The 24,063-nt window shown below is 36.1% G+C and overlaps 2 protein-coding genes across 2 annotated transcripts; both read right to left on the bottom strand.

The window, feature by feature from the left end:
• Window positions 1-1,444: 1,444 nt before the first annotated feature.
• Window positions 1,445-3,797, bottom strand: LOC114490348 (olfactory receptor 4K2-like). Its single transcript, XM_036031205.1, has one exon. The coding sequence runs from the start codon at window positions 3,780-3,782 to the stop codon at window positions 2,814-2,816; it is 969 nt and encodes a 322-aa protein (XP_035887098.1). The 5' UTR covers window positions 3,783-3,797; the 3' UTR covers window positions 1,445-2,813.
• Window positions 3,798-16,683: 12,886 nt separating this feature from the next.
• LOC114490339 (olfactory receptor 4N4-like) lies at window positions 16,684-17,797 on the bottom strand. The gene has a single exon (XM_028504319.2). It carries the CDS (start codon window positions 17,778-17,780, stop codon window positions 16,854-16,856), a length of 927 nt encoding a protein of 308 aa, XP_028360120.1. The 5' UTR covers window positions 17,781-17,797; the 3' UTR covers window positions 16,684-16,853.
• Window positions 17,798-24,063: the final 6,266 nt, after the last annotated feature.

The raw sequence follows: 24,063 nt of genomic DNA, 5'->3' as shown, positions 1-24,063 counted from the left end.
AATTTTATTACTTTTTAATTACGTAACTTTATTTTTAAATGTTATTGTAATAAAACAAGATGCTGACCTGTTAAACATTGTGTGTATATTATTTTTCCCTTTTCATGCAACCTTGGAATATATTTCAACTTAAAATGAATAAGAAATCTCAAAAATATAATACTTCTTTTGAAAAACATAGGCCAACAAAGGACAGCATTAACTATAGAAATGCACTAAAGATTAATTATTGGCACAAATCCAATATTTCAACATTAGTGAATGTTAACCAAATTGACACATCCTATTACAGTTTTAAACCATGCCCTTTAAGGTCAAGTAAGCACATGTCTTTCCACTCTAGTATCCCTATGATTTTTACATAAAACTTAACACAACAACAATAACAATATTATTAGTATTAGTATTAAATCTTAATGAGGGCCAAGTACTGTTAGTTATGTTACATGTGTTTTGGCTTAATTTTCACAAAATCTCTAGTGGTTAAACACTATGTGTACATTTTATAGATTAATAAACTGAGTCTTAGAAACATATTTGCTCAAGGTTGCACAACAAGAAAGTCATGGGACTAGAATTCAACCTGAAACTGACTGATCCTACCTAATTGCTAAATATGTGTCCCTCAAAAACAGAGAAACAGATCTTGTACTTCAGTGGATCCCCAGCACCCAGTAGGAGCTTAAGCAAAGGGGTGCACATAATTATTGAACTAAAGATTGAAATTTTAGAAGCAAGGTCCACATTTTAAACAAAGATGATGATTTTTGCTGAATAATGGAAATGTGGCAAAAACATGCATCTACCTTGACCTTTTTCATTCATCTGACTGGTTTTGAAGCAAGAAGAAATAGTTTATGATTTGACTAAAGTTGAACTAGTATTTCACATTAAAAATGTGATTTTATACATAGATCCAATATTACATTTCTTCATAAACTTTTGTACATTATTTAATTTCAGATATTAAATATTTCACTTGGAGGTTGTTTGAGCTAAAACACACAGAGACTTTAAAAGCTGAAGATAAATGTAAGAAAAAATTAATGCCATTTCTGTCTTTGCAAGATGGAGACTCATGTTTTTCTCAAAGTACTTGCAAAGTGTCTGAATCCATGATGACAGATATTTTCCTGAATTCTTTTCATACACTTCAGTGAGTTCAAGGAGATACAACCTGTCAGTACTGTTATTCCAAGAAATTTCTAAGTATCAAGCAATTTAAAATAGTCCCCCACCCCCACATTAGAAATGGAAAACTGGAAAGTTCTCTATTTATTTTCTGCCATATGTCTTAACAAGCCACAGTCTTAAAGACATTCTAAAATTAAAGCATCAGGTAGGGATGGGAGGGAGCAGGGAGTGGTGGAGGTAAAATAGGGACAAGAACAGCAATTTATAAACAAACAAACAAACAAATAATAAAACATCAAATTCTGTTTGCTAGTGGTTTGGCCTGAATGCAATTATTATTCAAAGGCATACTACTTAAAAATAAGATGCACTGTATGTAGAAATCTATGGGGATGGGAAAAGAAAGAAGAAATGACATTTTTTTAATCCATTCTGTCCACACTACATAAAAGCCACAACAAATAATTAATCCACTTTTATTATCCTTGTATTAGATATTAAAAAGAGATAATGAGGTAAAGTGAATCTCCCAGGATAACACAACTAGGAAATGACAGATCCAAGATTTATTATGAGGTCCATGTATGTTTGGAGTAATGAACTTTGCCTCTTACAGTGATTCAGCCTTGAGCTAGCTCTGTAAATTCTCTGGGCCTTAGGTTCTTTAGCTGTTAGGGAAATGTATTGGCCAGTTAATTTCCAAAGACTGTCTTGTAATTAAAAAATATATTTAACTTAATCAGTAATAAACCAAGTTAGGAAGAATTCTGCTACATATTTGTTAAATTATTTTCATCTTTTCTTTCCACAGTTTATATTATATTGAAAATGAGATCCAAAATGCATAGTAAGACTAATAAAACTTTTGAATATTTTATTTGGAGATGAAAAACATGTCATAAATTTAATAGTTAATAATTTTCCAAACGTTTTATCTTAGTATTAAGTGAATTCATCACATCTGTGATATTCAGCAAGGTTTTGATGGTTTAAACTTTAAAAATTTCCATTTGATTAATTACCTGCTATGTCAATTACGGAGTGTTGTAGCAATTGTATATCTATTAAGAAACTACATTGTCAAATCTCAGATCCTCCAAATTATTCTCTTTTGTTGAAAGTTGACCGAGAACTCAATTACACCCAGTGAATCTAGATTGTTCAACAATATTCAAAAGAACCTCTTCACAACATCAATTTTTCCTTGAAAATATTCTGCTACTGTGAAAAACCCTATTATGCCCAACACTCTAAATTAGAGTTCTACATCTGGATACCATCAGAGTACCACAAGGTTGTAAAGCTGAGTGGTATGTGTTCTGAGTTAAAAGACAAGTGAGTAATATCTTATCTTAGGCTTCTCTAAGTAATCTTAATCTAAAGTACATTCCTATGGTTCACATCTATAAAGCCCTGAGTTTATGTTCACAAATTTGATAGTATGTGCATTTTTCTATGAAAACAACACATATTTCAACAGGCTTTTAAATGGCTTTATAATCTCAAAGGATTGCAAATACTGCACTGTCTTTTAGGCAAGATATTTCATATCTCTCAACCTTGGCTTTTTATTTTCATGATTTTAGATTAAATGACTTGAAAGGCAGTTTCTAAGTTTAATTTTCTATTACATCAAGAACAAAACTAATGATACTAAATCTCAGACAGGAGATCTCTGTTCATTGCACTGGATATCTTAACGTGGTCATCCTAAGATTTAAATATTGGTTACTTAGTTTCTTCATCACAGCTGTTTTCACTTCCTGATTTCTCAAAGTATAGATAAGTGGATTCAAAAAGGGAGTGAAGATGGTGTAGAAAACAGAGAGAACTTTGTCCACTAGGAAGTTTGTGAAAGGCCACACATAGATAAAGATGCAGGGCCCAAAGAACAATAACACAACAATGAAATGTGCAGTGCAGGTAGAAAAAGCCTTAGATGATCCTGTGGAAGAATGATCCTTGATAGTAACAAGAACAATGATGTAGGAGGTAAGCAAAAGCAGAAAACTTATAAGAGCAATCACACCACTGCTTGAGATCATGAAGATTCCAAGAACATATACATCTATACAAGCCAGCTGGATGACCAAAGGAAGGTCACAAAAGAAACTGTCTATAACATTGGGACCACAGAAGGGTAAATAGAGAGTAAAAGCTAACTGGCTCATTGTATGCAGGAAGCCCACTGTCCAAGAAGTTACCACAAGTCCAACACATACTCTGTGGCTTATAATTGTTGAATAATGGAGAGGTTTGCATATGGCAATGTACCTGTCAAAAGACATAGAGATCAGCAACACAATCTCAGTCCCAGTGAAGAGGTGCAATAAGAAGATCTGAGAAATGCAGCCCTCAAAGGAGATGGTCTTGCGCTGAGTGAAGAAGTCCGTGATCATCTTTGGAGTGGCAAAGGAGGACAGACACATGTCAATGAGGGAGAGATTGCTGAGCAGGAAATACATGGGGGAGTGAAGTTGTGGGGTAGACAAAACCGTGAGCAAAATCAGGCAGTTGCCCAGCATGGTCATTAGATAGAAAATGGAAAACATCACAAAGAAGAAACTCTGGAGCTCAGGAGAATCAGTAAGTCCAAGTAACACAAATTCAGACACTCTGGACACTCTGGAATGGTTGAACTGTTCCATTAATCTGCAGACTTTGTTCTATAATGACAAAAATGGAACAGAATGATAGGGCTAGAAACTGTAATAAGTACATATGAAGGAGTTAAGAAATCAGTTAGTAATTTACTAGAACATTAATTACCTAAAATCCAAATAACAACTATCTCAGTGACAATTTTTCTTTTTGGAATCACTTAACAATTGACTGGCATCAGTACATGTTGGGTTATATTCATCACATACAAAATAATATTCTTGTTCTGAATACTGACTAAGGAGATACATAGTCTATACAGTAAGTTAGCATTCTCTACTTAAGTCAGGTAAATAAAAAGTTAAATAAGGGTTGAAATCTCAAAAGTTTTTCTTAACCTCTCACCCAAAATCCAATATTGTTAAGTACTGGATTTAACTAACAGTTGAACATGATTGCAGAAGACCCACTTAGTATCCTATGAGTGTGATAAATGATTTTTAATTTAAGTGAACTCCCAATTTTCTCAGCTATAGAAAAATCCGGTGTCATTCTCATTTCACTTACATACTTTCAAATTGTTTTGTCAGTATTAAAACTATTAATATATGAATGATAAATAAATGTATTAATTACATAAAGCTACTGATGACCAGATGGTTTACCTGTAACATATGAGAGCTATTCTAAGCCTTGTTACTTTATAATCTTATAGAAACTCTTAGAAAAGAGAAAAATCCCTCTTTCACCTCTCCTTATGCTACTCAAACACATTTATTTTTATGACTAGAAAAGAACAGATTTTAGGACTGGGCCAGGAAATATATATGAGCGTTGGGTAGAATATAAGATGCTCAAAACAAAACAATGCAAACAAAAACCCCACATTGATGGTGGTTTGTCAAAGTGACACCAGAGCCAACTGAAAGAAAAAAAAAAGATACTTAAAAAACTCATTTTTCAAAACTGACTTTTCAATTCACGGCACATTTCAAGTTCTGCAAATATCTCCTGTGACTTTTTTTTTATCTAAGTGATCTCCTGTTTTCCCATTTGGAAAAAAAGATGGCCCTACCCTCTTTTACTTGCACACATTTAAATTGTTCTGTCAATATTGATAAATATCTTTAAAACTTCTCAGAGAACAATATTCCATAAATCTTAAAACTGAACTGTGTCAAAATGGTTAGGGTTAGGTGTTCTTGATGTGCTGTGTGGCTTTGATCACTCCTCAGTAGCCTCTCTAAGACTTGGCCTCTTTGCCTCTGAGAATTAAATTAGATGGTCTATATAAAGCACTAAAAATATTTTCTGGGTAGCATTCAACAACTCTATAGGTTCCACGATGCAAATTTAAGAATACTGTGCAAAAATAATCAGCTTGTTTTATTTATTAATAGTGATAGTAATAATAATAATTGCAGTAAAAATATTCTAACAGTTTTAATTAGGGGGGAGTAGGTGGAGATTGGCAATGAGAGAGAAAATCGGGACATCTGTAATAGTGTCAATTATAAAAATAAAGTTAAAAAATAAATGCACATAAAAAAGAAACAGATATGTCTTCCCAAACAATTTCATCTTTTTGAGGTTAAATTACTTCTCATATGAAAATTATATGTATGTCTTAATATATTAAATGCATTGAAAATTCTGAACCTTATATACTTGAATATTTTTCCCATTTTCCTGACTTAATGTAAAATGTAATTATCAATGAGAGTATGGAAACTCTTACTATATCTATTTTATATATATATATATATGTGTGTGTGTGTATGTATTAATTTTATATATATAATGAATATGTTATGTATTCATTGTCAGTGAATAAAAAGCTGTCAGGCTTTTCCCTCCTTTCATCTCCAGAAAGGCATCTCTAATACCTATTTAGTGGAATCATCCATCTTTATGTCTTTAAGTTATATATATTTTTTCTTTACTAATCTTCTATTATTTTTGTTTTATATAATTATTAAATAATTTTTTTGCTACCTGAAAAATACAAATTTCAACTGCTTCTCAAGATTCTTAATATTATTTTCAGCTGTTAACCTACCAGCTACTCATCAGAAATCAATAACACCATATCTTTCAAGATTTACAAACCTACTGAAATCACCACGGTCCTTAGTAAGGATCAGGAGTGTGGAGTATGCACATATATTTTCTCTAGTCTTGGTATAAAAGCCAGTGGAAAGCAGAGACATTTAGGAGATCAGGGATTAGACATTAAAGTCTATTTGCAGTGGGAGTTATTAAAAGGTAGAGCTAACTTTTCTCACAGTTGCTAGAAGAACTGTGAGATGTGTCTTTGCTATTTAAAGTGAGGGTGCACATTCATGTTGAACAATGTTTGACACAGAAAGAGCACAATCGACACAGGCCTGAGAGAAGAAAAGCTTTGAGAAGTTATTTTAAAAGCATTTAAGGAACATAACTTTAGAAAAAATTTATTTTATTGTTGTTCAATTACAGTAGTTAGCATTTACCCCCCACTCCTCCCCCCAACCCCAGCCATCCCCACCTCCCTCCTTTGCTTCCACACCCCCTCCTTGGTTTCGCCCATGTGTCCTTTATAATTGTTCCTGGAAACCCTCCCCACTTCTCCCCACTATCCCCTCCCACCTCTCCTCTGGTTACTGTCAAATTGTTCTTAATTTCAATGTCTCTGGTTATATTTTGCTTGCTTGTTTGCTTTATTGATTACATTCCAGTTAAAGGTGAGATCATATGGTATTTGTCCCTCACCACCTGGCTTATTTCACTTGGCATAATGCTCTCCAGTTCCATCCATGTTGTCTCAAAGGGCAGGAGCTCCTTCTTTCTTTCTGCTGAGTAGTATTCCATTGTGTAAGTATACTTTGCTCCTTTGAATATGGAAACATTACCACCTTTCTGACCCCATGTTCTATGTCCCAAAGTTGGAGAAGTATTCTTTTAGGCTAAAGCACATTGGCAGCAGCAAATTCTTGCTTATTGAAAAAAAAAATCATTTAAAAGAAGAGCCATGCATTAAACTTTCTTATAGGACATTAAAAATTAGTACACTATGTGGAATCTAATGAACAAACTGAACTAACAAGGGAAATAGAGACAGACTCATAGATAGAGAGCAGGATGACAGCTAAGGGAGGGGGGTGCAGTTGCGGGTAGAGGGACTGAACAAAAAGGAAAAAGGACTCATGGACATGGACAACAGTGTGGTGATTGCTGCGGAAGGGGGCATAAGGGGATGAAATGGTAATGGCAAAAATACAATTGAAAAATTAGTACAGGCTAATGAGTATAATGATAACTGTGTCCATGCATAGGTGAAATCTGGGGAAGGGGAAGTTGGAAAATCTGAAGTAAATGGAAGAAGCAAAGACAGTTACTATGCAAGTACCCTAGAGGAATGGTATGAGAATTAAATTATACAAATAAATGTAAAGCATTTAGCACAAGGCCTGGCACAGAAAAATTGCTAAATAAAATATAGTAGAAGGAATAGCAGAGGTGATTATAATTATTAACATTATTTTTTGATATGTCCATGACATATAATCCAGAAAGATACTAGATATAGATTCTCAACTTAAAACCATAATGGGGGGAAGGATTTTCAGGAACAACTAAAAAGGACACACAAAACCAAGCAGTGGTTGGAAACAAGGGGTGGTGGGTTTGGCTGGGGTTGAGGGGAGTGGTGAAGGGTAAATGCAGATGACTGTAACTGAACAACATTAAAATAATTTTTTAAAAAAAACATAGAATCTTGCCATATTTACTTGAAGGCCAAACATTGATCTCTGACTTGGTTTCCAAATCCAACTTTCTCCCAAAATAGCTCAGTGATTTCAGCTCTTCACAGCCACCATACATTTCCCACAGGACTAGCAATAGAGCCCAAGAAATTCTTCCCTAGCTGATTATATCCCTTCACAGCTCTAAATTTCTTTTTTAAAAAGCAACTTTCTTATTTTTGAATTTTATTAAAATTCTCATCTGTTAAAGAGAAAGGAAATGACTTTTAAAAAGCTGACCAACACACACAAAGATTTGGTAAATCTAAAATTCTAAGGTATTTGTTCTTGTTTAAAACAAAATGTAAGCATACATCTGCAAAATGAAAAATGTACCAACTGTAGAAGAAAATATATTTGCCAATGATACCTCAGAGAAGGGTTTGATCTCCAAAATATATAAAGAACTCACAGGACTCCATTCCAGGAAGGCAAACAATCCAATTTAAAAAATGGGCAAATGTCCTGAACAGACACTTCTCCAGAGGACATACAGAGGGTCCAAAGACATATGAAAGGATGCTCAACATCATTAGACATCAGAGGGATGCAAATTAAAACCATCATGAGATATCAACTCACACCAGTCAGAGTGACCAACATAAAGAAATCAACAAACAACAAGTGTTGGACAGGATGTGGAGAAAAGTGAACCCCAGTGCACTGTTGGTGGGTATGCAGACTGGTACAGTCACTGTGGAAAACAGCATGGAATTTCCTCAGAAACCTAAAAATGGAACTGCCTTTTGACACAGCAATTCCACTGCTGGGATTATAACCTATGAATCCTGAGACACCAATTCAGAAGAACTTATGTACCCCAATGTTCATAGCAGCACAATTTATAATAGCTAAGTGCTGGAAGCAACCTAAGTGCCCATCAGTAAATGAATGGATCAAGAAACTGTGTTACATTTACACAATGCAATACTATGCAGCAGAAAGAAAGAAAGAACTCCCTTCTCTTCATGACAGCATGGGTAGAACTGGAGAGCATTATGCTAAGTGAAATAAGCCAGGCAGTGAAAGACAAATACCATATGATCTCACTTGTAAGAGGTATATAATGAACAAAAGAAACTAATGGGCAAAATAGAACTAGAGACACGGAAACATGGAACAGACTGACAGCTGCCAGAGGAAAGTGGCAAGGAGGATAAGGGTGGACAAAAGGGGAAGTGGCTAGACAAAGAACATGTATGAATGACCCACAGACATAGATAAGAGTGTGGGGATTGACTGTGGGGGTGGGATGGGTGGAGGAGGGCACAGGGAGAAAAATTGGAACAACTGTAATAGAATAACAATAAATGTGATTTAATAAAAAAAATTTAGTAAACTCTATGTAAATATTTTGATGTAACCAAATAATTTCCAACCTATTTCCAGAAGCAAATCAGGTAACAGCAATTAAAAATTAATATGCAAAAGCATTAAAAACCATAATATTTAAATAGCATGAAAGAAGCATGTTACATGACTGAAAAATTAATGTAAGGGACCTGAGAATGAATATACATAGAAATTTACAATATTATAATGTTTATAGTATTATGACCTTAATTGGGAAAAAGGACTCTTCAGCTAAAAGTAAGGTTGCTAATCAACTGTACAATAGGGAAATTGTTCAGCATTAACCTGGTGGGTTGAATACAATCACAAGAGTCTTTAAAAGTGAAAGAGGGACTTTGTAGATACCAATGAAGTAATTTTAAAGTTTATATAGAAAGCAAAAATCCTAGAGTAGCCAACACAGTACTAAAAAGAACAAAGTGGCAATACTTACACTAGCCATTTTAAGACATATTCTGAAGCTACTGGAATCAAGACAGGACAATATTAATAAAAGAATAGATAAGTAGATCAATGGGACAGAATTCAAACCCTAAAAACAGACCCATTCAAGTATAATCCACAATCTTTGACAAAGGAGCAAAGGCAACTCAGTGAAGAAAGGATAAACTTCACAACAGATGGATCATACAATTAAATGTAAAATGCGGAACTATAGTACTTCTGTAAGAGAATATGTAAGGGAAAATGTAAGAGAAAATTAAGAAATTTGGGTTTTAGCAATGAGTTCTCAGGTGCAACACCAAAAACATGATCTATGAAAGAAAGAAATTGATAATTATGATTTCACTATATTAAAAACTACTGTTCTGTGAAAAGCAGTTAACAAAACAAAAAGACAAGCCACAAACTAGAAGAAAAAGTCTGCAAAACACTTATTCAATGAAGAACTTCAAGATAAACAGAGAAACTCTTAAAATTTAACAAAAAGAAAATGAACACAATTTAAAATGTGGAAAAAGACAATTCTCCAAAGAACATAAACAAATGGCAAATAGACATATTAATGCCCAGTGTTAATTGTCATCACAAAATTGCAAATTAAAACAATTATGAGGTACTACTACATGCCTATTGTGTAGGGTAAATGGAGTCAGTCAGGCTCCCTCATCCAGATGTCTGAAAACGCAGATAAGCAGCATTCTCATAGCCTTGAGAATAGGCCCACATTCTGAGAATCATGCTTTGTTATACAATATCTTGGCACCCTGCAAGCTTTGTGTGCATTTAGTATATGAGGAAGTAGGGACTTCCCTCCATGCAACACTAGGCGTGTGGCATGCATGGATCACCGCACTCCTGAATAAAGGCATGTCAGGCATTCCCACACCTCTGCAAATTTCCTTCCATCTTCCTGAATCCTGAGTGAACTGCCTGTCCTTGAAAAGCTGCAACACATATTGGAAGACCTAATGACCAAAAATCCTGACTGTACTAAATGCTGCTGAGGATGTAGAGCAACAAGAACATTCACCTTTTGCTGTGGAAATTCTCACTTTGCAAGCTTGGCAGTTCCTAGCAAAGATAAACTCATTCTTACCAATCACATTTCTAGGTGCCCAACTGATTCAAAAACTTTTGTCCACACAAAAACTTGCTCATGATATTTACAACAGTTTCATTGATTATAGCTAAATTTGAAACCAACCACAGTGTCTTCCAATGGGTGAGTAAATAAACAGACTGTGGTACATTCAGACAATGGTACATTATTCAGCAATAAAAGGAAATGATCCACCAAGCCACTAAAAACATGGATGAATTTAAAATGCATATTGCTAAATGAGAGAAGCCAGACTGAAAAGGCTACACACTAAATGATTTGACCAAAAAAGACCCCAAATAGTCTCAGCAATCTGGAGAACAAAGAACAAACTACGAAGGATCACAATATCTGATATCAAACTATGTTGCAAGGGCACTGAAACCAAAACAATCTGGTACTGGCATAAAACAGACACATAGGTCAATGGAACAGGACAGAGATCCCAGAAATAAACCTGTGTCTCTCTGGTCAATTAATATATGACAAAGGGGGCAGAAGCATAATATGGAGTAAAAATAGCCTCTTCAATAAATGGTGTTGGGAGATCTGCACAAGTAGATGCAAAAAAAATGAAACTAGACCACCAACTTCTATCATACACCAAATTAACCTCAAAATGGAGAAGAGATAGATATAAGCTGTGACACCAAAAAAGTTCTAGAGGGAAAAATAAGCAATAAAATTTCAGATAGCCCATGTAGCACTATTTTTGCTGATATATGTCCTAGGGTAAGGGAAATAGAGGGAAAAAATTAAAAAATTGCACTACATCAAATTAAAGTTTCTGTGTGGCCAAAGAAACCATCATCAAAATGAAAAGGGAACCAACTGTATGGGAGAACATATTTGCCAATGATACACTGGACAAGGGTTTGATCTCAAAAATGTGTAAAGAACTCACACGACTCCACTCCAGGAAGACACACAATCCAATTAAAACATGGACAAAGGACCTAACAGACACTTCTCCAAGGAGGACATGCAGAGGGCCCAGAGACCTATGAAAGGATGCTTAGCATCATTAGACATCAGAGAGATGCAAATTAAAACCACAATGAGATATCACCTCACACTGGTCAGGATGGCCATCATAAACAAATCAACAAACAACAAGTGCTAGTGAGGATGTGGGAACAAGGGAACCCTAGTACACTGTTGGTGGGAATGCAGACTGGTGCAGCCACTGTGCAAAACAGTATGGAATGTCCTTAAAAAACTAAAAATGAAACTGCCTTTTGATCCAGTAATTCTATAGCTGAGAATATAGCCTGAGGATCCTGAGACACTAATTGAAAAGAACCTGTGCACCCCAATGTTCACAGTGGTGTCATTTACAATAGCCAAGTGTTGGAAACAGCTTAAGGACCCATCAGTAGATGAGTGGACCAAAAAACTGTTGTACACTTACAGAGTGGAATACTACTCAGCAGAAAGAAATAGGGAACTCCTACCTTTTGGACAGCATGGTTGGAACTGGAGACTACTATGCTAAGTGTAAAAAGCCAGGTGGTAAGAGGCAAACAACATATGATCTCACTTGTAAAAGGAATATAATGAACAAAATAAGCTAATGAGCCAGAGACATGAAAATGTGGAACAGACTGACAGCTGCCAGAGATGAGGGTGGAGGGGAATATCAGTAGAAAGAAGGAAAGGAATCAATGAAAAAGCATGTATGCATGACCCATGAACATGGACAAGAGTGGGGATACACTGTGGGAGTAGGGGGAGGAATAGGAAAGGAGGGCAAAGGGAAAAAAATTGGGACAACTGTAATACAATCACAATAATAATTGAAAGAAAGAAAGAAAGAAAGAAAGAAAGAAAGAAAGAAAGAAAGAAAGAAACCAGAGAATCCAGAAAAAATTAAATGATTTTGAATGTATGACATGTTAGAAGAATAAAATTATAGAGAGAATTAAAAAATCTATAGTTGTCAAAGTGCAGGGAGAAGATGGGAGGGTGAAGCAAAAGAGATTTTTTAGAGTGTGAGTTTTTTGTATAATACTGCAATGAAGAATTCATGACATTATGAATATATCAAAACCTATAGAAATTTACAGCATAAAAATGAACCTTAATTTATGCAAACTTGAAAAACCATTTAGGAGCTTGATGGATCCCAGGATGAATTGCAGTCTCTGACCAAAAAAAGTAACAAATATGAAATGACTTCACTGAAATGGATGGGAGGAAAAGGGGCTGACCTAAAAAACTTTGGAAATTAGTGCAATCTGTAAGACTCCACTAAAGCAAAAGGAACTGTAGTTAAGCATTATAGTCTAGTTAATAGATGTGCTTCCCGTAGTGTAGGGGTTAACAGTTCTGATACTGCTATGTACACATCTACCTTTGTAAGGGAACAAAACGAGATTTGGCTGCCTGCTGCAACAAAAACCAAACCTCTGAGGCAGGTGCTGGTGCAAAAGGACAGAGGTTTTATTCAGGTGCCTTGAGACCTGAAAGAATACTGGACTCCCCTTTTTCCTGCTTAGGCCTGATTCTTATAGGGGTGGGGAGGGGAGGGCTCTTTTTACCCAATTATCTTGCCAGATTTTGTTGTGCTGGGGGTGGGGGAGGGGCTAGCCATTCATCTGTCTAGCTTTTGGTGTGCTTGAGACATATCCTTTCATATTGTTGGCTTTTGGTGGGTTCAGAATAAGAACCTTTCCTGCCACCATCTTGGCCAATGTGGGAGATTCCCCAGTGCTCCAGTTACTGTCTTTGGTCACACTGCTACTGAACAATGAAGTAAATGTATAGTAGGTCATGGCATCCAAGTTTTTCACTTTGAGTTTTCAATATGAGTTTACAGATAAACAAAGAGAAAAACCTAGAATGATCCATGGGATAATGGATTAAAATTGGAGACATCAGTGTGAATCTATGTATTAATATAGATTGTTACAGACAGATTTTTAGATATGGGTACATGTGAAGGTTAGTATACACACATATATTCTCTCACATGTTTAGGAGAGGGCCTAGAATAATGACACCCCGCTAGCAAGAAACACACCTAGCAGTCATACCATGATTTCTAATACCATTCTACTAGAAAAAGAACCAGGTCTGTTGGTTCTAGGAGTCTAGAAATACAGGTCCTTCTCTGTAACACGATCTGCCAATTCATCCCAGTTTCTTCTTTCAAATATTGTTCTTTTCAGTTTTAGCATGTCCATTTATATTTAGGGTTTGCACTTCTCTCCTGAAATCCTTATGTCCTTAACCACTTATCATATTAAATGCATTTACAATACTTTTCTAAAGACTTTGTCTGACAATACTATTATATGGTTCAACTGATAGCCTTTATCAATATTTTTCTGTCATAGATTCTAATGTTTTAAATCATATTTTGACACTATTAACAGTTTAGTGGAAAATGAAGATATTTCATTTTATTTTGCTTAGTTTTTCAGAGAGTTAAATTCTTTTCTTCTGACCTGAAATTAAAATGAGGATCAAATTATTCAAATTCCTTCAACGTCTAGTTGAGATGGGACTTGGAATCATGTTTAATTATATTGAATTCCACTCAGATTACTTTTACTGCCAACATCTGCCAACTGCCACCAAGGAATTGTTACCTTTGACCTTGTCAGTATTTGCAGCTGGGAAGGTTTTGAGCCACTATTTAGATAATTTTGTTTCCCTTAGATTTCATTTCAACTCTGTGGATGCCAACAGTCAAGCAATACAGTAATGTCTGAGAATGCAAATTCCCTCTGATGTTCATTTCTTGCTCCACTACTTATTTTCTGAGCAAATGACTGATATAGATGCGGGGTGGGGGTAGGGTGGAGAAAATTTTATAGGTGAGCTATTTATTGGTGTTTGGAGCTTTGTTAAATTTTAACCTTTCTACATCCCATTTGCAACTAAAAGCTCAGCTTGTTTCTTTTCTCATTCCTACAGAATATCTCAATCTATGGCAGGATTACTTTTCTATTTTTTCTTCATATATTCTTTTTTATTTTTTTCATTAATTGTTGTTCGATTACTGTTGTCTGTATTTTCTTGCCACCACTAACCCCCACCCCATCCAAACCCACCCCCATCCCTTGCTTCCACCCTCCCCCTTGGTTTTGTCCATGTGTCCTTTATAGCAGTTCCTGAAAGCCCTCCTCCCTAATGTCCTCTCCCCGCTTCCCCTCTGCTTACTGTTAGATTGTTCTTAATTTCAATGTCTCTGGTTGTATTTTGTTTGCTATTTTCTTTTGTAGATTATGCTCCCATTAAAGTTGAGACCATATGGTATTTGTCCCTCACTACTATGGCAGGATTACTTTTCCATCTGCCCATATCCAGACTACATACTTGCCCACATATATGGAAGCTGCCATAGATCTCTGCTCCTCTACACATGTCTTCCCTCTCTCTGGAGCTCAGAACAATAAGGCTTCCTCGCTTCATCCACCCTTTGATAGCCTTGTAGAAAAGTGTACTTTTTATTTCCTATTTTTCTTATTGTTGGTAGCACATGCAACATTCTTCTACAAACTAACCAGAATCAGTGATCTTTATTCTTATGGTTGTTGTTTCATAATCCTCACCCAAGGACATGTCTCATTGCTTTCAGAGGGGTTAGGAACATTGATGTGAGAGAGAACATCAACTGGTTGCCTCCAGTACACACCACAAGCAGGGATTGTACCCACAACCTAGGTATGTGCCTTGACCAGGAATTGAACCTGCAACATGTTGGTGTACAGAATGACACTCCAACCAACCAAACCACCCAGCCAGGGCACTTATTAAAAGTCTTAACGTATTAAGTGAATTAACATTTTATCATTTTTATTGATTTCCTCAGTTAATGACTTTTTAATTTTTTTAATTAATTTATTTTTTAGAGAGAGGGGAAGGGAAGAAGAAAGAGAGGAAGAGAAACATCATGTATTGTTTCCTCTCTCATGGTCCCCACTAGGGACCTGGCCTGCAACCCAGGCATGTGCTTTGACTGGGAATCGAACCAGCGACCCCTTGGTTCACAGCCTGCACTCAATCCACTGACCTACACCAGTCAGGGCAGCTTTTTAATTTTAATATTCATGTATAGATGTTCCTTTGCACCATTACGTGGTAAAGGAACATTCATTCAATTTCCTTGCAATCTTCCATAACTGTGCAGAAAATAATTGCACAATCACATGTGGTGGCCAGATATTCATCACTTTTATACCTTTTGCCTACACATATATTTTTAACATGTCAAATGTACTTTTTTTATTTTCCAATTTTATATTATACCTTACAGACATTTTTCACCTATAAGATTGTAAAACTATAACCCTATATTTACCCCTATTTATTGCATTATTTTGCTTTCCAAAGAAGCTGTCAATACACAAACACGTTCTTCTAGGATATTTGCCTCTAGACTTTATATAAAATGTGCTCATGTAAAACTTGAATTTAGAAAAAAAATGAATTGGATAGAGGCAATAACGTGAAAGGCATATCATTCTCTTGATCCCAGACCATGGCTTACTGATGTATTCCTTCAGTCAGGAGCTAGAAAGCAGCTTCTTGTTTTTCCAGTCTCCTGACTATTGCAGGTATAGGTCATGGGCAGGTTAGTTTTATTGATAGTTATGTGGGTTTGTTTAATAATTATCTGGATATCTAGCATGGAGAATGATTTTATACCCCTTACAAGACTTTATAAGTACCTAATTTCCTACATTAAACCCATTGCATTAAAATAACTAGATTGATTAATGGAATCTCTAATAAAGTCTGTAGTACTAATGAACTATCACTATCATAATCAGAACGAAATTACTGAAGGCAAATTTCAACATCGAGGAAGAATTTGTAAAAATCCATTAATAGTAATCACAGTTCTGAAAAAGATCAATAAAATAATTTCATGATATTTTTTGTATAAAATTATTACTCTTTCATTCTTATCCTTCTAACAAATTTGGGCAGGGGAGTAAAATATATACAAGTATATACGCTATAGGTCAGCATATAACATTTTGGTCTTACTGATGTTTTGCAGCTATTGATCTGTGCCCAGAATCTGATGCTATTACTCTAAACCATAAAAAAAAACCCAATTTTAAATGAGTGAATTTCTTGCTTAAATAAACCCTTATTGCAATTAGGATAGAAAAAACTTTTAAAATTTATTTTTATTGTATTTATTGGGGTGACAGAATAAAACTTCTTATCTTAGGTGAAAAGACCTTCGTGATTCAACCACTATAGTCAAATAAAATTTAACCCTTATATTACACATTCTATATTAACCAGTCTAGTATTTCTTTGAGATAATTTAAATACATTAAGCTTTTTCTCTAGTTATGCATAACTGTCCCTCATTGCCTACAGCAATGCCTGACAAATGAAAGGAAATCAATGAAAAACCATATTTGTTAAATGACTAGCAGCCAACGTTCCCCATCTTAACTTTTAAAATCCATTCAGCATACTACATGCCATCTCAATAATCTCCTCATGGCACATTTCACTTCCTGGTTTCGAAGAGTATAAATCACAGGATTCAACAAAGGAAAGATCACTGTGTGGAAAAAGGAAACCACCTTGTCCACTGGTAAGGCCCTAAAGGGGCGAGTATAGATGAAGATGGCAGGTCCAAACATGATCAGTATAATAATGACATGGGTGGTACATGTGGACAGGGCTTTGTTCTTCCCCTCAGAAGATGACCCACGTACATGACAGAAAATGACTGCATAGGAAGACAAAAGCCCCAGGAAGCACAGGAGAGTGAGCAGGCCACTGTTGAAGACCATCAGGAGCTCCACCACAAAGGTGTCTGTGCAGGCCAGCTTGATGACCTGTGGCACATCACAGAAGAAGTTATCCAGCTGGTTTGGACCACAGAAGGGCAAGTGGAGGATGAGGGCCACCTGGATGATGGAGTGAACAAAGCCTCCAAGCCACGGAGCCAACAGAAAGGTGTGGCAGGCTCTAGGGTTCATGACAGTTGAATAGTGTAAAGGACGACAGATGGCAATGTAGCGGTCAAAAGCCATCACAACAAGAAGCAACCCCTCACCTCCTCCAACAAAGTGCAAGAAAAAGAGCTGAGTGATGCAGCCCTTGTAGGAGATGACCTTCTTCTCAGAGAGGAAGTCTGCCAGCATCCTGGGAGCCACAATGAAAGCATAGGATACATCGAGGAAGGCCAAGTTTCCCAGAAAGAAGTAGAGGGGTGCTGAGAGGCCAGGGTCTAATCTGATGGTTAGAATGATGAGGAAATTCCCAGGAAGGATGATGAGGTAGAAAATCAAGATGAGCACAAAGACCAGGAGTTGAGTATTTCTAGACTGAGTCAGACCAAGGAGGATGAATTCTTTCACCACTGTGCTGTTTGCAATCTCCATCTCCTCTGCCTATAGAATATTAAGGAATAGAGAGTTTATTTCCATCTTCTCCATCCACATCATAGTTCTTCTCTAAATAAAACTGGTTTATGACACAACTGTATTATACCCTTATTCTCCTACAACCTGAAAAACCTTTATTTTTCTACATTTTATAGCTTTCAAATACTATTTTTATGCTTCTGTTGTTTCCTCCATTTCTGTTCCCTCATGTGGGAGGTTGGAATGCCTCTTTCCTGGATTTATGATTTGCATTAGGCATATGAAACTTTTTCTGATTGAGAAAAATCTTAACCACAGTTATCAAGTTCTGCATATCTTTTATTTGAATGGGGTGACATGGGGATTGACAGCAAGGAGAAATGACAGAGGTTTTTCAGGTTACAGATTTGTTCTATACCTTAATTGCACTGCTACCAGTCTCTATTTGTTGAAAATTATTGAACTATAAAACAATACAGAAATTTGAACTTTTACGGAATGAAAATTATATAATATCTTAGAAATGTTGACCTAAAAAGCTAAAAAGAAAAAACTGTACTTACTTGAACTATATCATTTTTTTCTATAGAATATCAAAGATCATACACCATACCAAGCAGGATTAATCCCAGGGGTGCGACGGTGGTACAATATTCGCAAATCAATAAACATAATACACCACATAAAACAAAAGACAAAAATCACATGATCATATCTATAGGTGCAGAAAAAGCATTTGATAAGATATAGCACCCATTTATGATAAAAACACTCACCAAAGTGGGAATAGAGGGAACATTCATCAACATAACAAAGGCCATGTATGACAGACCTGCAGCCAATATCATACTCAATGGACAAAACTTAGAGCTTTCCCACTAAGATTAGGAACAAGACAAAGGTGCCCACTTCACCACTCCTATTCAACATACTACTGAAAGTCCATGCGACAGAAATCGGACAAGAAAAAGAAATAAAAGGCATCCCAACTGGAAAGGAGGAAACACAACTCTCACTTTTTGCAGATGACATGATAGTGTACAAGAAAATCCCATAGATACCACCAAAAACTACTCAATCTAATAAATGAATTTGGCAAAACAGCCAGACACAAAGCCAATACTCAGAAATCTAGGGCATCTTTGTATACCAACAATGAAACATCAGAAACAGAAATCAGGGAGAAAATCCCAGTTGATATATCAACAAGAAAGTAAAGTACCTAGGAATAAACCTAACCAAGGAGGTAAAAGACCTGTACTCAGACAACTATACAACACTGAAGAAAGAAATCAAGGAAGACACAGACAAATGGAAGCATGTACCATGCTCATGGAATGGAAGAATTAAGATTATCGAAATGTCCATTCTACCCAAAGCAATTTACAGATTCAATGCAATCCCTATTAAAGTACCCATAACATATTTCACAGATATAAAACAAACATTTCAGAAATTTATATAGAACCATAAGTGCCTTTGAATAGCTGCAGCAATTATGAGAAAGAAGAACAAAACAGGAGAAATCACAATACCTCATTATCAAACTATATTACAAGGCCACTTTAATCAAAACAGCCTGGTACTGGCATAAAAACAGGCACACGGACCAATGGACAGAATAGAGAGCCAAGAAATAAACCCAAGTCTCTATGGTCAATGAATATTTGACAAAGGGTGCAGCAACCTAAAATTGAGTTAAAATAGCCTCTATAACAAATGGTTTTGGGAGATCTGGACAGCTCGATACAAAAAACTGAAACTTGATCATGAGCTTACACCATAAACAAAAATAAATTCAAGGTGGATAAAAGACTTAAATATAAGTTGTTATACCATGAAAGTCCTAGAGGAAATAATTGACCCGAAAATCTGACACAGCAACATCTCTACTGATATGTCTCCTAAAGTAAGGGACATAAAGGAAAGAATAAACAAATGTGACCACATCAAATTAAAAGGTTTCTGCATAGCTAAAGAAAACAGCATTGAAATGAAAAAGGAGCAAACCATACAGGTACATATATTTGCCAATGACACCTTGGACAAGGGTTTGATCTCCAAAATATATAAAGAACTCACATGACTCCACTCCAGGAGTGCATTAAAAAAACAAATTAAAAAATGGGCAAAAGATGTGAACAGACACTTCTCCAAGAAGGACATACAGAGGGCCCAGAGATACATGAAAAGATGCTCAGCATCACTAGACTTCAGAGAAATGCATATTAAAACCACAGTGAGATACTACCTCACACCCATCAGAATGCCCAACATAAACAAGTCAACAAACAAGTGTTGGAGAGAATGTGGAGAAAAGGGAAGTCTAGTGCACTGTTGGTGGGAATGTAGACTGGTTCAGACACTGTGGAAAATAGTATGGAATTTTCTCAGAAAACTAAAAGTGGAACTGCCTTTTGACCCAGCAATTCTGATGCTGGGATTATACCCTAAGATTCCTGAAACACCAATCCAAAAGAGCTTATGCACCCCAATGTTCATGGCAGCACAATTTACATTAGCCAAGTGCTGGAAGCAACCTAAGTGCCCACCAGCAAATGAGTGGATCAAAAAACTATGGTACATTTACAGAATGGAATTATGGGCAGCAAAGAGAAAGAAGGAGTTTCTACCCTTTACAACACCATGAATGGAACTGGAGAGGATTATGCTAAGTGAAATAAGCCAGGCAGTGAGGGACAAATCCCATTTCATCTCAACATTAACTGGAACATAATCAACAAAAGAAAAAAGCAAACAAAATATAACCATATTCATTGAAATTAAGAACAATCTAACAATAGCCACAGGGGATGGGGAAGGGGATAGTGGGGAGAAAGGTTTTCAGGAACTACATGGACAAAAGCAAGGGGGAGGGTGGAAGCAAGGGAAGGGGTTGGGTTGGCAAGGGGTGGATGGAGGGGTGGTGAGAATACACCAACAACTGTAATTGAACAACAATAAAATAATTTAAATTAAAAAAAGAATATCAACCTATCAACCAAGTTTCAATAAAAAAAATCCTGATCATTCTGGAGAGATTAAGATCTGAGACTGATCTGTACATTAGTGGTCTCCAAATTGAAAATGTGCTCACCCAATAAATATTATTAAAAATTCATATGTATGGAAATAATAATAGTTACATATTTCTTGCTTGTTTGTCTTATTGATTAGAATATAACCAGAGATCTTGAAATAAAGAACAAACTGACAGTAACCACAGGGAATGGGGGAGAGGGATAATGAGGAAAACACAGGAAGGACCATCAGGGAACATGCATAATGTACACATGGAAAAAGCCAAAGTGGGTAGGCTCAAGGGAGGGAGGTGGGCATCGGTGGAGCTGGAGGGTGTGGTGGCGAGAAACACGAGACAACTGTACTTGAACAACATTAATAAATAAATAAATAAATAAATAAATAAATCTTTATATGCAAAATAACCTCAATATATAACTTTCTTAATATCTCTTTATATATTAGTTTATGATCATAAGACAAAAACACTGTGGACAATTAAATTGACATACTTCCCTAAGAATATTCCTTGTTACTAATTGGAAACAAGGGTATTAATATAAAATAATGTATTTGCTAAATTATCTTAGAAATTCAGATTCCCTTTTTATCAGGTATGTACATTTAGATATCAACATTGTTTTAAGACACAATTAGATACCAGCATTTGTAAAAATCACTTTTGAATTCTGATCTGATAGTCATTGTATTAAAGACTTTATAGTACATGCAAAAAAAGAAAATGATGGTAAATTGCTGCACATATATTATTATACCTATTTCTTAAAAGTTTTTTAGAAAGTTCTACAATTTAGATAGAAGCAATGAGTATAATTGAATATAAAATATACAAATAAAATACATTGCTTGTGCAGGCACAATATGACTGTTTCTTGAGATGAAAAGTTTTAAAAGCTTCAAGACTCTTGAACTAAAACAAAATATAAAACAATATTTCACACACTTTCAGCCACATGGCCCACTTGGTTTTCAGCGGTGTTGTGGAACATGGAGCACACAGAGGAGGGCAGAAAAGGGCCCACTCACTCTAACTGCAAAGGGAGACAGAATGAAAGAGAAGAGATGGAAAGAAAAACAAAGTCTCAAATCAAAAATTCTTTACAGTGACATGTCTATTGAAAACACCAGAATATCTGCTTTTTGTGTGTCCCAACCCAAATATACTAATAACAGAGGTTTGCATGTACAGTTCAAATGAGGAAATATGAAAACAGTGTTTTCTATCACAAAGGCACATACATGTGAGTATAAACACGTGCATGCAAACACACACAACCAGCACACACATTGTTTCCTAGTGAAACTGAAGCATAAAAGTTTACAAATGGCACCATCCAATCAGCTTTTCTGTTCCCTTTATGCTCTCTCTCTGTTTCTCCATCATTCTCTCTCCCTCTCTCTGCCTCTTCCTCCCTTCTTTCCTTCCTTCCTCCCTTTCTTCTTACTCAGACATCCATTGGCTTCAATATTTATCATTCCTTCTGTGCATAAAACCTGCTGTGAGACAAGTAAGCCAGGAATCTCTCTCTACTTACTCCTGAGTAGTGTGCATCTTCAACATGTTATACTGATGGTTATTTCACACTCTTTCAAACATTTAGACTGTCTGTTGGGCATAGAAGAAACTTTTAAACAGCAATAAGGTTAAAAGTTGAAGGCTCTTCCACTGTGCTTTGTGTTTTATTTCCTGTCATGTATTTCTGTTCTACAGACTCTTTCACAGGTTGGATTTATTATCATGTACCATCCCTCACTTCTTTTAGTTAATATGATATATATATTTTAAGACCAAGTAGTAATACCAATCTCCAAGACAATTGGTATTTTAATAAAGGCTTTACATATCCCCAATAAAGCGCTTGTAACTATCAGGTGGAACTGGAGCTGCATTACCAGGAGCAGATAAAAGGTGCTGCTATATTGCTGAATTCAGACCTCATATATTAACCCCTTTCTACTGTAATTATGACCATTTCATTCCAAAAGAACAGATATCTCACTTGAAGAGTTGTGATATATTTCCATTCTTTCTTCTTTTGTTTGTTTCTTATAAATGTAAAGAATGACAAAGGTGTTTACCTTTCTACCAGTGTTACCAGAAGAGGATGACACCCAGACAGGTTTTCTTCAGGCTGGCCTGTAGTGCATAGGTTCTTGCCTTGACAAAGGAAAGACTTCACAAAACAAGTCCAGGTGATTTTGACAGTAAATTTATTAAAACTGGTGGCCATGAAACAAAAGCAAGACAGAGGACAGAAGAAGCAACAGGAGAGAGCTTAGGCAGTGCACTGCTTTAGCTTCCTAGAAACTTTATAGGAAAGGAATCAGCCAAGACACCCTGCTGTTAGCTCACTGGGAAGTTGAGTCTCAGTGACAGAAGTGATCCAAGGTGGGGTTGCTTTTAGCTCACTGGAAAGTCAGAGCAAAAGGGGGCCTTGGAGACATGCTCAAGAGGTAAGCCCTGGATGAGCTGCGACTGCCCACTTCTCCCTTGGTTGCAAGTCTCATGGAAACCCTTAGGGTTTAGGAGAAAGAAAGTAAAAATTTCATGCCCTAGAACAGGCATGGGTGTGCTTGAGAGTGAGCCCACCCTGATATCCTTTGGCTTGATGGTTTTTATCTTTCCTCTGCCAGAGAGATTCTTAAGGGAGGGCTTCAGCAGATTATTCATCAGCTTTCCAAGTGTGTTTTTAATATGCTGGTGAATCAAAATGACTGTAAGGGAGAGTCTGGGATTCTTCTTTGGTTGGCTTTACTGTTTTATTTTTATCTTGGGTCTGTGTGACTCTAATTGAGTTTTTGTCATTTGTTCCCTGAAGGTCATTCATCCTTTGGTTTGGCTGGCACTAATTGGCATTAATTGGTTCTCTGTTCTCTAAATCACCTTAAATCCAGAGTAATTTAAGCTATTTATTGTGTGTTCAGGGAGGAGAGGTATAAACCATTTGTTCTCAAGTGTCCTTGGTTAGGGAAGACAAGATCTCAGGCTTCACTATCTGGCTGTGAATTGGCCAAATTGCTGGGCTTGCTTTTATTATCTTATCTCAGTTTCCCCATTCCAAAGGCATAAGAATTATCCTAGCTTCTTCCTCTCCTGCCTCAGCAGTCTAACACTGCTCTCACACAGCAGGCATCACCTCCTAATGAAAGGGAGACTTACTGGTTATTCCTGCCTTGTTCTTACATATCTTTTCTCACAGACAATCTTACATTTTGAAATACACAACCAATTTGTGATGCAAGGAGGATATGCCTTGGG

The sequence above is a fragment of the Phyllostomus discolor genome, chromosome 1 (assembly GCF_004126475.2).
Source record: "Phyllostomus discolor isolate MPI-MPIP mPhyDis1 chromosome 1, mPhyDis1.pri.v3, whole genome shotgun sequence".
NCBI lineage: Eukaryota > Metazoa > Chordata > Mammalia > Chiroptera > Phyllostomidae > Phyllostomus > Phyllostomus discolor.
The sequence above is the reverse complement of the archived record's forward strand: the minus strand, read 5'-3'. Positions and strand labels throughout refer to the sequence as shown.

What these genes read in the sequence shown, in the direction of transcription:
- LOC114490348 (XM_036031205.1), bottom strand. Translation starts at nt 3,782, where the DNA reads ATGGAACAGTTCAACCATTCCAGAGTGTCCAGAGTGTCTGAATTTGTG.
- LOC114490339 (XM_028504319.2), bottom strand. Translation starts at nt 17,780, where the DNA reads ATGGAGATTGCAAACAGCACAGTGGTGAAAGAATTCATCCTCCTTGGT.